This window comes from Crinia signifera, chromosome 2, assembly GCF_055691185.1.
Source record: "Crinia signifera chromosome 2, ASM5569118v1, whole genome shotgun sequence".
In the NCBI taxonomy this organism is placed as follows: domain Eukaryota; kingdom Metazoa; phylum Chordata; class Amphibia; order Anura; family Myobatrachidae; genus Crinia; species Crinia signifera.
The window spans coordinates 328,596,680-328,609,889 of record NC_139218.1 but is presented as its reverse complement, the minus strand read 5'-3'; the positions used below and the strand labels follow the sequence as shown (position 1 = coordinate 328,609,889).

The window sequence follows — 13,210 nt, the reverse complement described above, 5'->3', positions numbered from 1 at the left end:
GAAATGCGAGGAAGATTTTTTTCACAGAAAGAGTAGTAGATAAGTGGAATAGCCTCCCAACAGAGGTGGTAGACGCAAATACAGTAGTACAATTTAAACATGCTTGGGATAAGCATATTGATATCCTTACAAAAAAATAAGGATCAAATATGGTTTGAGGTAACATGTTTAAAAAAAGGGGCAGACTAGATGGGCCAAGTGGTTCTTATCTGCCGTCAAATTCTATGTTTCTATGTAACCTGATCGTGATTTGGTTTCCACAGAATCCCTCATTTTCCACTTCTTAATTAGAGTTTGGACACTGCTGATTGGCATTCTCAATTGCTTGGATATCTTTTTATATCCCTTTGTTTTATACAGTTAAATTACCTTTTCCCGCAGATCCTTTGACAATTCTTTTGCTTCCCTATGACTCAGAATCCAGACACATCAGGGCAGCACTGGATAAAAGATGCAAGGGTCTTTCAGGGGGGATGCAGTTTAAATCCCCGCTGGAATCCCAACCGCCGAAATCCCGACACGTTCTCCCTCCGTGGGTGTCCACGACACCCCTGGGGGGAGAATAAATTAGTGTGCCGAGTGTAGCGAGGCACCGGGCCCGCTGCGTGGCGAGCGCAGCGAGCCTGCAAGGTAGGGCGATCTACGTCCCGCCATTGTCGGGATTTCGGTGGTCAGGATTTTGAACGCCGGGATCCCGACCGCCGGGATTTCATACTGAATGCTTTCAGGGGACCAGAAACTCACTAACCTTTATACACACACACACACACACACACACTGATTACAAGCAAACAGATCACAGGTGAGGATGGTTACCTTTAGTAGCCATTCAAACCCGTTTGTGTCAACTTGTGTGTTATCAGGCAAAAATCTCCAGGGTATGTAAACTTTTGTTCAGGGTCATTTGGGTAGTTTCTTTTGTCACTATGATTTAAAAGAGTAAACACAGATGTTTGACGATAAATGGCTTCACCCAACCACTAACCATGATTGAAAGAAATGTTTGTGAGTTATCATTCATATTCTCTGACAAATGGCTCAAAAATCACAAATTCTGCTAGGATATGTAACCTTATGAGCACAACTGTATAACCAACTCAACTGTAGTGTAACATGTATAACAGGCTCTACTGGCATAGCATGTATAAGGGGTATTGCTTTTTGGGGTAACATGTATAAGTGGTACTTCTGAGTGAATAATGAACAGTGTAATGTAAATTGATACTATTCTTTGGCCACACCCCTCCTCATGAAGTCACACACAGGGCACTAAATGTCTACTTATGGCTCTGATTTCATGGTGTGATATATGTGATATTGTAAACAACATAACTATTGTATCTATAAAATTAAAGCTGTAGGGAAAAAGAAATGCATTATATTGGGTGTGTAGCATTTCTACAGTGCTGGGTAACACATGGCTGTTGTACTGTTGTAAAGGTAATGATTTGATTTACTAGAAAAGAGGGAACTAGAATAAGGCCCAATATGTCAATGGTCAACAAATGAAAATATCAAACTGAGGTTTTCACAATTTTTTTCTTTCTTTGGACTTTTTCATGTTTTATGATCCACATGGACTACAATTGTCTATGGGAAAGTGTGCCAAGTGAAGAACCATGCGAGGGTATGCATTATACTAAATTGGGGGTCCATATCGACATATGTCGTCAGTGACACCATAAAGTTTGTGAAAAACTCATGTTGATCTTTTCATGAGTCGGCCATTGTCATGTCGACCTTTTGCTTGTGTTGACCCTTTGTCTGTGTTGATCTCGTCCATGGGTCTTCAAACTGCGGCCCTCCAGATGTTGTGAAACTACAAATCCCAGCATGCCTTGCCACAGTTTTGCTATAAGGGAGTGTTAAAACTGTAGCAAGGCATGCTGGGATTTGTAGTTTCACAACATCTGGAGGGCCACAGTTTGAAGACCCATGTCCATTTTGACCTTTTTGACATATCAACATTGTGCCTGTTGACCATTCATGGACGACCTATTCACTGTTGACCTAGTCACTGTCGATTCATTGATTTGATAAGTCTCCCCCTAATAGCACAGGAACTACTGTTGCATGTGTACTAAATTACCCCCAAAATCTGTACTAAATGACCCCCAAAATCTGTTTCAGTCATATTTAAATACAAAACCTACAAATCTGTAACAGCATTCACCAGTGGTTCCCACACTGTGCACTGTGGCACCCTGGGGTGCCTTGAGACCCTTGCAGGGGGGCCTCGGATTGGTGGTCCAAGACCAATTCAGATTAATTACGATCAAGGTAATAGACAAACCAGTCCTTGCGGCTGCCAATCATAAAATATGTGTTCATTTTTCAATAACTTTTGGCCTAGGGGTGCCGTGGATACAATTCTGAAACTATAGGGCGCCGTGATTTTTAAATGTTTGGGAACCAATGGCATACACTAGGATCCTGTTTCGTCTGTAAAATAAAACTGGTGATTATTCAAGTATGAAGATTTCATTTGCTTGGTATGCGTGCTCCCTGTGGATCTGAGTGCTCATCATAGTTGGTCCATGTTCCCGGGTTCTTCAGTAGAATGCAGTGCTGAGTCGTTTATCCGCTGACTGGTCTTGTCCCCCCACGCAGCCCCCCCATTGTCCGAGAGACCAGCAGTGTCCCTATGACAATAAGAATAGCGATGGTTCATGTGCTGAGAGAAGGATCCAGAGTGGGAGAATCTCTTGCCGCACTTGTCACAGCGATATGGCTTCTCTCCCGAGTGTAGGCGGATGTGCTCTATGAGGTGATGTTTGTGCTTGAAGGCCTTATTGCAGATGTCACACTGATGCGGCCTATTTCCTATAAAAAAACACATCCACATAGAATGTTGAATGTATGCACTAAACCTGAACACCATTGAAATGATGAAGTTACCTTTTTGTACAGTATATAATGTATTGATTTCACTCTTTATACACAGCAGACATGGCTTACTTGGGTCTGCGCTAGAATAAATATCTGTAAAACCATTGACCAAAAAAGTCTTCAAACCACAAAGAATACAATGAATAATTGAATACGCAGACATAATAATCTGGTTCCTCTTGTTCAATTGCTGTGGGCCCCACTTCGTCCATTATGTATAAAGGTAATTTCCCCTTTGTTCTGAAGATCTCATAGCATATTTATTGATTGGTTTGGCATCAGCTAAACCTGCTTATGCACATGGCTCTCTCACTGGCTTCCTAATGCTACCCTAATGCTTCCATAGTCAGTGGTTCAAGCGCGTTTATAACTCTCTCCCCTATAATAATGTACCAACAAGGGCATCATGGATGGTGTAATGGTTAACATTACTGCCTCACAGCGCTGAGGTCATGGGTTCAATGCCCACCAGGGCCCTAACTGTGCGTAGTTTATTATTATTATTATTATTATTATAATTTTATTTATAAGGCGCCACAAGTGTTTCGCAGCGCCGTACAAAGGAACAATACAGGGAAACAAAACTTGGCATAACATTGAATAAATAACAAAAATACAGTACAAATAAAGAGCGCCACAGATCAATACACATTACAGTTTGTATAGTCTCCCCGTGTTTGCGTGGGTTTACTCCGGGTACTCCGGTTTCCATCCACAAATATACTGGTAGGCCGATTGGCTTCCAACAAAAATTAACCGTAGAATGTCTGTGTACATGTGGTAGGGAATATAGATTGTAAGCTCCACTGGGACAAGGACTGATGTGAATGTTCAACTATACTCTGTAAAGTGCTGCGTAATATGTATGCGCGATATAAGAAACTGTAAATAAATATATAAAATACCTTGATTAGCATCATAACATCTATCAGATCTGTCTGGAAAGCCATGAACATTTCTGTGGAGCAAAATTACTAAAATAGGAGTTCTGTTGAAGATAGGCTATCAGATTCTACTTTGTTCTAATTTATTTTGCACCTTCTAGAACAGTGATTTTCAACCTTTTTCAGGTCGCGGCACACCAGACAAGACTTCAAAATTGCCAAGGCACACCAACATTTTTTAATCAGATATTCCAGATATTTTGCATACCATAATGCCAGTTACATGTTATATCACACACATTAATGGCCATTACAAGTTATGCCACACATCGTGATGCCAATTACAAGCTATGCCATATACCGCAATGGCCATTACACATTATGCCAGGACTCACCAAATTTCTTTCAAACGAGGGACAATATGGACAGTGCGCGCCGAAGGCGCGCGCCAAATTTTTTAACATAATGCCAACACACCGCACACCCATTATATAGTATACCACATGCCATAATGGCCATTACATGTTATGCCACACACCGTAATGCCCATTGCACATTTTAGTGAACTTTGTAATTCCGATTACACATAAGCCCACACATGATGCCCATGACATACTATGTAACACTCCGCAATGCCCATGACATACTATATAACACTCCGCAATGCCCATGACATACTATATAACACACCGCAATGCCCATGACATACTATATAACACACCATACACATTTGACACATAAGTGCCACTTACCTACATGCTCAATGCCAGGGGCTTCATGCTCGATGCCAAGGTGGACTGAATTTGCTCGTTGCCAAGGGGGACAGAACTGTGCAGTGGCCCACTCCTGGCTCCCGTCCGCTATTTGCAATTCAATGCACCGCCAGTAGTGTGCAGCAGGGAGGGAGGGTGGGAGCAGTAGGGTGGGAGGGTATCTGCAGTGGGGTGGGAGAGTGGCTGGGAGGGTATCTGCAGTGGGGTGGGAGGGTATCTGCAGTGGGGTGGGAGGGTGGCTGGGAGGGTATCTGCAGTGGGGTGGGAGGGTGGCTGGGAGGGTATCTGCAGTGGGGTGGGAGGGTGGCTGGGAGGGTATCTGCAGTGGGGTGGGAGGGTGGCTGGGAGGGTATCTGCAGTGGGCTGGGAGGGTGGCTGGGAGGGTATCTGCAGTGGGCTGGGAGGGTGGCTGGGAGGGTATCTGCAGTGGGGTGGGAGGGTGGCTGGGAGGGTATCTGCAGTGGGGTGGAAGGGTGGCTGGGAGGGTATCTGCAGTGGGGTGGAAGGGTGGCTGGGAGGGTATCTGCAGTGGAGTGGGAGGGTGGCTGGGTGAGTGCAGGAGGGTGGGAGAGTGGGTGGGAGTACACCATAGCCAGCCGATGGTTAGCCGGCCCGCTCACCTCACTCCCCCCCACCTCCTCCTCCCAGTGTGCGTCCGTGTGCAAACCCCCCTCCTGCCTCTGCTTACACGCCGACGACCCCTCCCCCCTGTCAGTGTGCGTCCAGTGTGCCGCTCACGGCTCCCCCGCTATGTACGGGAGAGAGACGTGCTGTGCTGATATGTAATATTCATATCTCCCGCTGCTGGACCACTAGCCAATGGGCGCTCGCGGTCCAGCAGCCACCAGTTGATTGGCTGCTGGACCGCAAGCGCCCATTGGCTAGTGGTCCAGCGGGATATATGATTATTGCATAGCAGCACAGCACGTCTCTCGAGTCCCGGACAGTGCACAGCGGGGGAGCCGTGAGCGGGCGGGCAGTGCGCACATGGACGCACACTGACAGGGGGGGGCGGATGATGCCGAGCCGCCTGCCCGTCCTCCCTGTCAAATAGAAACTCCGCTGGTGTGTCGCCGTGACCCGAGGCATGGCGGCACACCTGTCAGCTGGCCGCGGCACACTAGTGTGCCGCGGCACACCGGTTGAAAATCACTGTTCTAGAAGATAATAGCTATGGGCAACACCCCATCATCAATAGAACTCTCATAGCAGTAAAGTTACCCCTGTGTGTCTGGCAGAAGTAGGATCACATATTACATGGAACCTCACCTTATCCTAACTGGCATTTTTGAAGCTCCGCTTTGTCTATAAAAATAGTCAAAGTGATAAATCTCCCAGTGGTTTTAATATTTCATCCACTTATATTATATTTTATAATCCCATAAACAACTATTTAGACAACTGAATTGCTAGCAAAGGGGCCACAGCCAATTTATTAATCAAATTAGAATTGTCCTTAAGTGCGGCAAAAAGAAGCATTGCCTACCGTCGGTAACAGCCTCATATAGATATTCCTTCCACCCCTGCGCAACTGGGTTGAGCATTACCACTCCCCTTTACTTTGGATAGCACTGGCCCCTCCTCAGAGATGGTGGTCAGGCCCTCCCTCGATGGTAGCGACAATCTAGCCATGGGGAAATGCTGGCCAACCATTACTGCGCCACCAAGGAGTACTGTTTCCTGCCACCGCCAGATTCAAGTAACCAAGCCCGCCACCCCCTCCATACCCCTAGCTTCCTACCTACCCTACCAGTCCTACATAAACCTCCCCAAACATTCACCCATCACTTGTCTCCATGGAGCCTGTAAAGAGCCTTACTCTAAGGAGCTTGATGTGCCTTCCGTACCTTAACCACCACAAAGCAGAGTATGCTTGTATTCTCCTTCCTTCTGTTCCAAGAATTAAAAGTTCACAGTTTATTCATTTGCATATAAATGTACTAATACTTTTTCCATTGGCTAAGAGAGCACTGTGGGGCAACAGCCCTTAACGCCACTGAATCATGTAACCAACCTGGGCGGTCAGGATTCCCATCTCGCTACTGAATCCTTTAACCTCCTGGGGCTCCCTTTCTGCCCACTGATGACATATACTGCAACTGAATCATGTAAATGACCTGGGCGGGCAGGATCCCCTTTTCTCAACTTCATCCTGTAATCGACCGGGGTTACCCTTTCTGCCCCCAAATCTAACATCACACTTAATTATTCGGCTTCTTAAACAGTATTACTACCTGTATGTTCATATTTATGCCGTAAAAGAGAGCTACTTTTCTGGAAGTTTTTATTGCACTGATCACATGCATATAACCCATTTTCTGACTTCTTTGACTTCTTTCGGGGTGAGTTGGCGCATTGTTTCTCCTCTTCTGGGATATTCTTGAAGACAAAAAGAGATAGGTTACTAATCACATGTAGGGATGCCAATCCTGAGGCATTTTTTCAATCCCGGGAATTGGGAATGAAAAATGCTCAATCCCGGTATTCCTAAAAGAAAACCGCCCCTGTCCCCCTTACTTTAGTGCGGCAGGGCCGTCTTAACAGCAGTGTGGGCCCCTGGGCAAAGCAATGCACTGGGACCCTTACCCATTCTCCCCTCCTAGGGGTGGGGGGTGCTATCAGCAGCAGCTTTGATGTCCCACGGGTGGCAGGGGGTGCTCTATATTCCACTCAACATGTAGGACCTGGAGCAGTAACTTCTGCTAATTACTCCTTTACTGCACAGGTGGTGGGAGGGAGAACACTAATGTGTGGAAGGGGGCACTGAGCTGAATGAAGGGTCCCTTGTATATGACTTCCAGAGAGGTAGGGGCTGTTTTATACACAGGGGACGGTTGGATAATGGAGTGGGCTTAAAATTCGTCATTTTCCGGTGGAAGGGCAGTTTGTTTGACTGCAGATATCGCCATTATCTGTAAATAGATTTCTTAGCCTTTACTAGTATAAAAACCTAGAGTCCCAACTTTCAGGAGGTGCTGGGGACTTGGGGATCAGAGATCAGGAGCCAGAGCAATCCATTGACAAAAAAATAAAACTGTACACCAGATGTTTGGAGCTGGAGCAGGGACCGGCTGCTGGAAGGCTGATATCTCTAGTTCTGCGCATGATAGAGACAAGCCGCTAGTGTTGACAGAAAGCGGAAAGTCCCAGATTTTGGAATACACTCTCAGAAAAACTCTGTCAGAGAGAACCTGAGAAATATGACTGGGAAATGCAATTGACAGGTTGGATGTGGACTGCTGCTTTGAAGTTGGATATCTCCAGTTCTCCAGGGCCGATTTTCAAAAGTTTGGTATCGCTGGAAAAAGGGGATCCTCAGCTATCAGCCTAGGGCCCTTATACACCTGGGCCGGTACTTGTGTAGTTTCACGGCGCCAGCATGGCACCGAGCCCGCAAGGGGACTCAGACGTGAAACTACACAAGTACCCCTGTGCCCATTAAGCCCATATGAAAAGACAGCCCTGTAGTGCGGGGTAGCGGGGCAGGTGGCGGCTGTCCCCCTTAGATAAGTGGTGGAGCGGGGCAGGCAGTGTCTGTGACGCCAGATGGAGAGGAATGCTGTGTGCAGCCGTGAGCGTGTTCTGGCCCTGGAGGTGCTGTGGCCTGTGGTCACGCTGCGCAGGCCACAGCGCTGCACCTCCGGCGCTGAAACCCGCTCGCCCTCCCACCCCTCCAGTGTCACGGGAACAAGTCACAGAGGCCGGAACCTGCTCGCCATCCAACAGAGTGAGTGACAGAGGGCGGAATCCTCTCCCCGCCTGACCTCTCTCGGCCGTACCCAGCCAGGCATCATTTTTTCATTTTTTTCATTTTTGAGAATTCTCATATGTAATGTATTGTTTATTATTTGTATTTCATCTCTTTTAATATTGTAATAAATTCAGTAAATACCCGAGCGCTGTATCAAATTTTTATATATATTATTCTTGCATTTTTGGGAGCCTTACACCCTCCCGATACAGCAGCTATAGTTACACTGGTGGTTCTCTTCTTCTTACGCTGCCCGGCAATAGACTGCACAATCCCGAAATCCGGGCATTGGATAGTCGAATACCGGGATTGAAATCCCAGACATTTTGGGGCCAAATCCCGGGATCCCTCCGATCCCGATCCCGGGATTGGCCACCCTAATCACATGTGAGCAAGTCTGCCAACATAGCTGTGTAGTTATAGCCTTTATGCTTTGTATTTCTAAACAGGTTTATACAGAAGATGATCTGGCTATACAGGTGATGTCATAAGGGGCGGGATGTAATCTTGGATGATTATTTAAAGGGGCATTTATTTACAAGGCAGGGTTTCTGGGCAACTAGAAACCCACCTAAAGTGTACCCCTGACATGGCAAATGGTCTGTTTAGTCTTGGTCAAGTCATCAATGCAAAATTCAGTACCTGACACTGGTACATTTTCCTTTATGAACATTGCAATTACTTGTATCATGTATGGAGAAAAGTTAATGGCATGGGTCATTAGGTCGACACAAGTTAGGTTGATCACTAAAGGTCGACATGCATAAGGTTCACATGTTTTTTTGTGTGTGTCATTGTCGTCGTAGGTCAACATGGACACCGTATCAATGTACCGTGTCCCCTCGCTTTGCTAGACATGCTTCGGGCGCGGTGTCTCGCTATGCCTGGCACACTATTATATTCTCACTCTGGGCCTTATTCTGATCGGTGCGGCCCGATCAGAATATGCGGCCGCAACCGTGCAGGCGAATCCCCGCCTTCCATACGGATCGCCACCTGCCGTCCGTACGCGGATATGTGGCGATCCGCATGAAATGGGACGGGGATACGCCTCCTCCGTCTTGGGAGCAGCCCCTGCATTCGATGGTCGCCGAACATCGAATGCAGGGCCGCACGCTCCACCAGTTCCCGCAACACAAGACCACACGGACACTTGTCCGTGTGAAATCATGTATGGGGGCGGGCAGCTGACATCCGGCGATGTCAGATGCCCGCCCCGTACCCACGCGTCACGGCCTCATTACCATGCATACGCCCCGCGTTTGCATGGGAAAGCCCATGAAACGCGGGGCGTATGCATAGGGTAATGAGGCTAAGTAGCCCCTCACGCCCCTCTACGCCCCCTGTGCGGCGTATAAAGAATCCGTGCGGCGAAATCGCCTGCACATGCGCAGAGTGACCTCTGCACATGCGCAGACGATCAACATCGGCGGTCCGTCCGCATGCGGGAATATCCGCACCGATCAGAATAAGGCCCTCTGTGCCCACATGGATAGTGAAGAATGAAAAACCACCTGTTTTTGAAGAAAAACATGAAAAACACATGTGGACCTTATGCACGTCGGTCTTTGTCATGTTGACCTAATGCTTGTGTCGACATTTTGACCATGTCAACCTTACTTATGTCGACCTTATTGTGTCGACCATACGACCGTATCCCCAAAGTTAAACAGTATAGGTAACGGACTTACCATTGCTGTACAGTCTTCGCTTCCTCTTGGTATATTTGTGGGCTTGTTTTCATAAATGCAGTTTATACAGGGGCAACATGGGAGACCACTAAAACTATGGTTCATATGCAGAAATGGATAGTGGCTCTGGAAGAAGCTTTCTAGTACATTAGGCAGGAAGCAGGACAAGGTGATGGACTCATTGCGTGGGTGTGTATAGTTTATCATTGGGAGTGAATCAGGCCGGGGACTTTTAAATGTGTAAGTTACATCTTTCATGGAGTCTTCACCTAAAGTTGTCTTCACATGGGACATGTTGCTGATTTTTGGAATAGATAAGTCCAATGGCTCAAGCTGCGGCTCTTTCAATACAGTGATAGTTGGGGTGTGAAGAAGTAATTTGGCATTTGAGTTAATCTGTTCTTTTAAATCCCAATTCTCAGGGGTAAAGCAGCACTCTGGGGTTTTGGACCTGTACTCAGAGCATTCCAATGTCTTCTTGGTCATCTCTTTATGGTATGGAACTAAAGTCATTCTGTTGCCTTCTGTCCCCATACTTTGATAGTGCTGACTGAGCAGTGTTTCTGGGTGGTACCTTAAGGATGGAGTGGAATCGGTACCCTGGTGTCCAACTCCTGGTTTCTTGAGAGAAGACCACTCTTTGTGTCTGATGTCGCCTTCTGGCCATCCACTGGCACCAATCTGAATGCTATGCAAATTGCTCCACCAATTGCTGCTAAAATGGTGAAGAGCTGGAATATCTTCCAGGGATGAACTCATAGCTATGTCAACAGATCTAGGTGACACAGTAAAATCATGACTACACTGAGCAACATGAGACATGGTGAAAGATTCAGCAACAGGGCTGTATATTAGCCAATCTGTGCTGAGGTTATGAAGGGAGGGGAGGAGCTTGACTGGATCACCATATTTTTCTCTGTAGCTACTTCCTCCTGAGAAAGAGCAGGGATGCACCAATGAGGGGACTGCGTCTTTGGAGGGAAAGCATTTCCTGTTGTTTAGGTGAGAGCTATATGATCCGGAGTGGGAGAATCTTCTTTTGCACTTGGAACATTCATATGGTTTCTCACCTGCATATACAGAAGGTACAAATCATTGACATTCTCAATTATCACCTTTCACTTTATCACTTCACCAGCTTAATAAATCCGTCCCGTTGCTTCTTATTTTTTGTACATTAATAATTCAGGGCAAACCCATACATTTGAATGTACCAGTTCACACAGTGCGGCACTCTGTTTCCTTTGAAATCCAGTCAGCATTGGCCAGATCCTAACTTGTGACCCAAGTGGATCCCGCTGATCGGGATCCGTTTGGCCGCTATGTGTGGCCCTATCCTAAATGTGCCTTTCTAAAGCTCATGGCATTTACTCACCACTGTGTATGCGGATGTGCTCTTTTAAATGATGTTTAAACTTAAATGCTTTTCCACACTCCACACACTTAAATTTTCTGGTTTCAGCCATGTTCTTAACTGTGATCTAAAACAGAGATGAGTACCAAGTTAAATGTATTACCAGTACAATTGCAGTTGTGTGTGTGTGTGTGTGTGTGTGTGTGTATATATATATATATATAGATATATATATCTATATATATATATATATAGATATATATATATCTATATATAGTATATATATTATAGAAAAATATAGGGCCTTATTTTGGTTCATTCTTTCTGACAAAATCCTTCTTAGATGGACAAAACCATGTGCACTGCAGGGGGGGCAGATGTAACGTGCAGAGAGAATTAGATTTGGGTGAGTAATTTTGTTTCTGTGCAGGGAAAATACTGACTGCTTTATTTTTACACTGCAATATAGATCTCACTTTGCAGTAAAACCCCACCCAAATCTAATTCTCTCTGCACAAGTAACACCTGCCCCACCTGCAGTGCACATGGTTTTGCCCATCTAAGAAGGATTTTGTCAGAAAGAATGAACCAAAATAAGGCCGTCGTTTATATGGCGCTTAGTGATTTTAACAACCACGGGTAAGATAGATAAATAAATAAATATATTGCACGAAGAATACTTAAACCAAAGTGGCAAAATTCTCCAGCAGGATTCTTGTTTAGCAATTTAAATGTCCTAATTAAAGAACAAAAATCATAGTGCAATGTGTTTGCACACTTTAGCAATTTAATATTCTCACATTACACTCACGGCAGGCAGTCTGCAGTGTTTGGGAAGCACTGAGCGGACACTGGACAGCGACAGCACAATTAAAAAAAAATAAAAAAAATAGGCCTGCCGCTGATTGGCTGAGAGTGCGCTTTCTCAGCCAATTAGCGGCCTCGCTGCCTCACCGCTGATTGCTTGGCAATCAAAATCATTGACATTCAAAATCAATGTCTGAGATTGTACACATTTTTTATTTCATGTTTTAAAACCTTGTTTCATGCAAAATAATATATATTTGTCTGTTTTTCATGTGTTTGATGTGTTTATACAACATAAATGCAAGATACCTCTAGATACCTCATTCAAATATAAACATATTCCAAAATACGGAATAATCCATTATCCAAAATGCTTCTGGATAAGGGATACTCAACCTGTATTTTATATTGGTGCACTATCAAAGCGGTACTGGTTACACTTTATGGTGACAATATTGGACCACACTGGAGTAACGTGGGCAATGCTGCTATATCATAGCAACAATACGCTGCAACGTGGATTCAATGATGGTAAAATATGAGTGCAACACTAAAATAGTACAATATGGAAAGATGATAATAGATGTGGGTGTTTCGGGTGTAGCATGGGGTAATTCTGGTAAATGTGAGTAATGCAGAACAAATATGCCAAAACCATTCTGCCCTCACCAGGGGTATGGATCATTAGGTCACCAGCATGTTGGTCGACATACATTTAGTTTGACGTGCAGGAAGGTCGACATGAGACTAGGTCGACACGGGTTAGGTTTCACATGGTCATTAGGTCGACAGGGTCAAAAGGTCGACATGGCTTTTTAAAAAAAAAAAATTGTCCCGAATTTCGACATGGACACTGAAACGTGGCACCGCGTCCCCTCGCATGGCTCACTGCCCTCGCCATGCTTTGGGCACAGTGCCTTGTTACACTTGGCACACTATTTTATTCTTCCACCACGCCCTAGTGGATGGTAGGGCCAGGGCCGGTGCAAGGCACCGGAGCGCCCCAGCGAGTCGGGGTGGGGGCGCCCCGGTGCCGGGGGGAGGGGGGGGTGGTACCTGTT

General features: G+C 45.8%; 1 protein-coding gene across 1 annotated transcript in view; it reads right to left on the bottom strand.

Moving 5' to 3' along the window:
- Window positions 1–2,122: 2,122 nt before the first annotated feature.
- Window positions 2,123–13,210, bottom strand: part of LOC146059111 (zinc finger E-box-binding homeobox protein zag-1-like) — a 72,287-nt gene continuing 61,199 nt past the window's right edge. The window contains exons 4-7 of the mRNA XM_083171233.1: window positions 11,364–11,469; window positions 9,989–11,058; window positions 6,781–6,925; window positions 2,123–2,823 (exon numbers count right to left, since the gene is read on the bottom strand). Coding sequence (XP_083027359.1) covers window positions 2,525–2,823; window positions 6,781–6,925; window positions 9,989–11,058; window positions 11,364–11,469 — 1,620 coding nt within the window. The 3' untranslated portion in view covers window positions 2,123–2,524. The remainder of the gene's footprint in view (window positions 2,824–6,780; window positions 6,926–9,988; window positions 11,059–11,363; window positions 11,470–13,210) is intronic.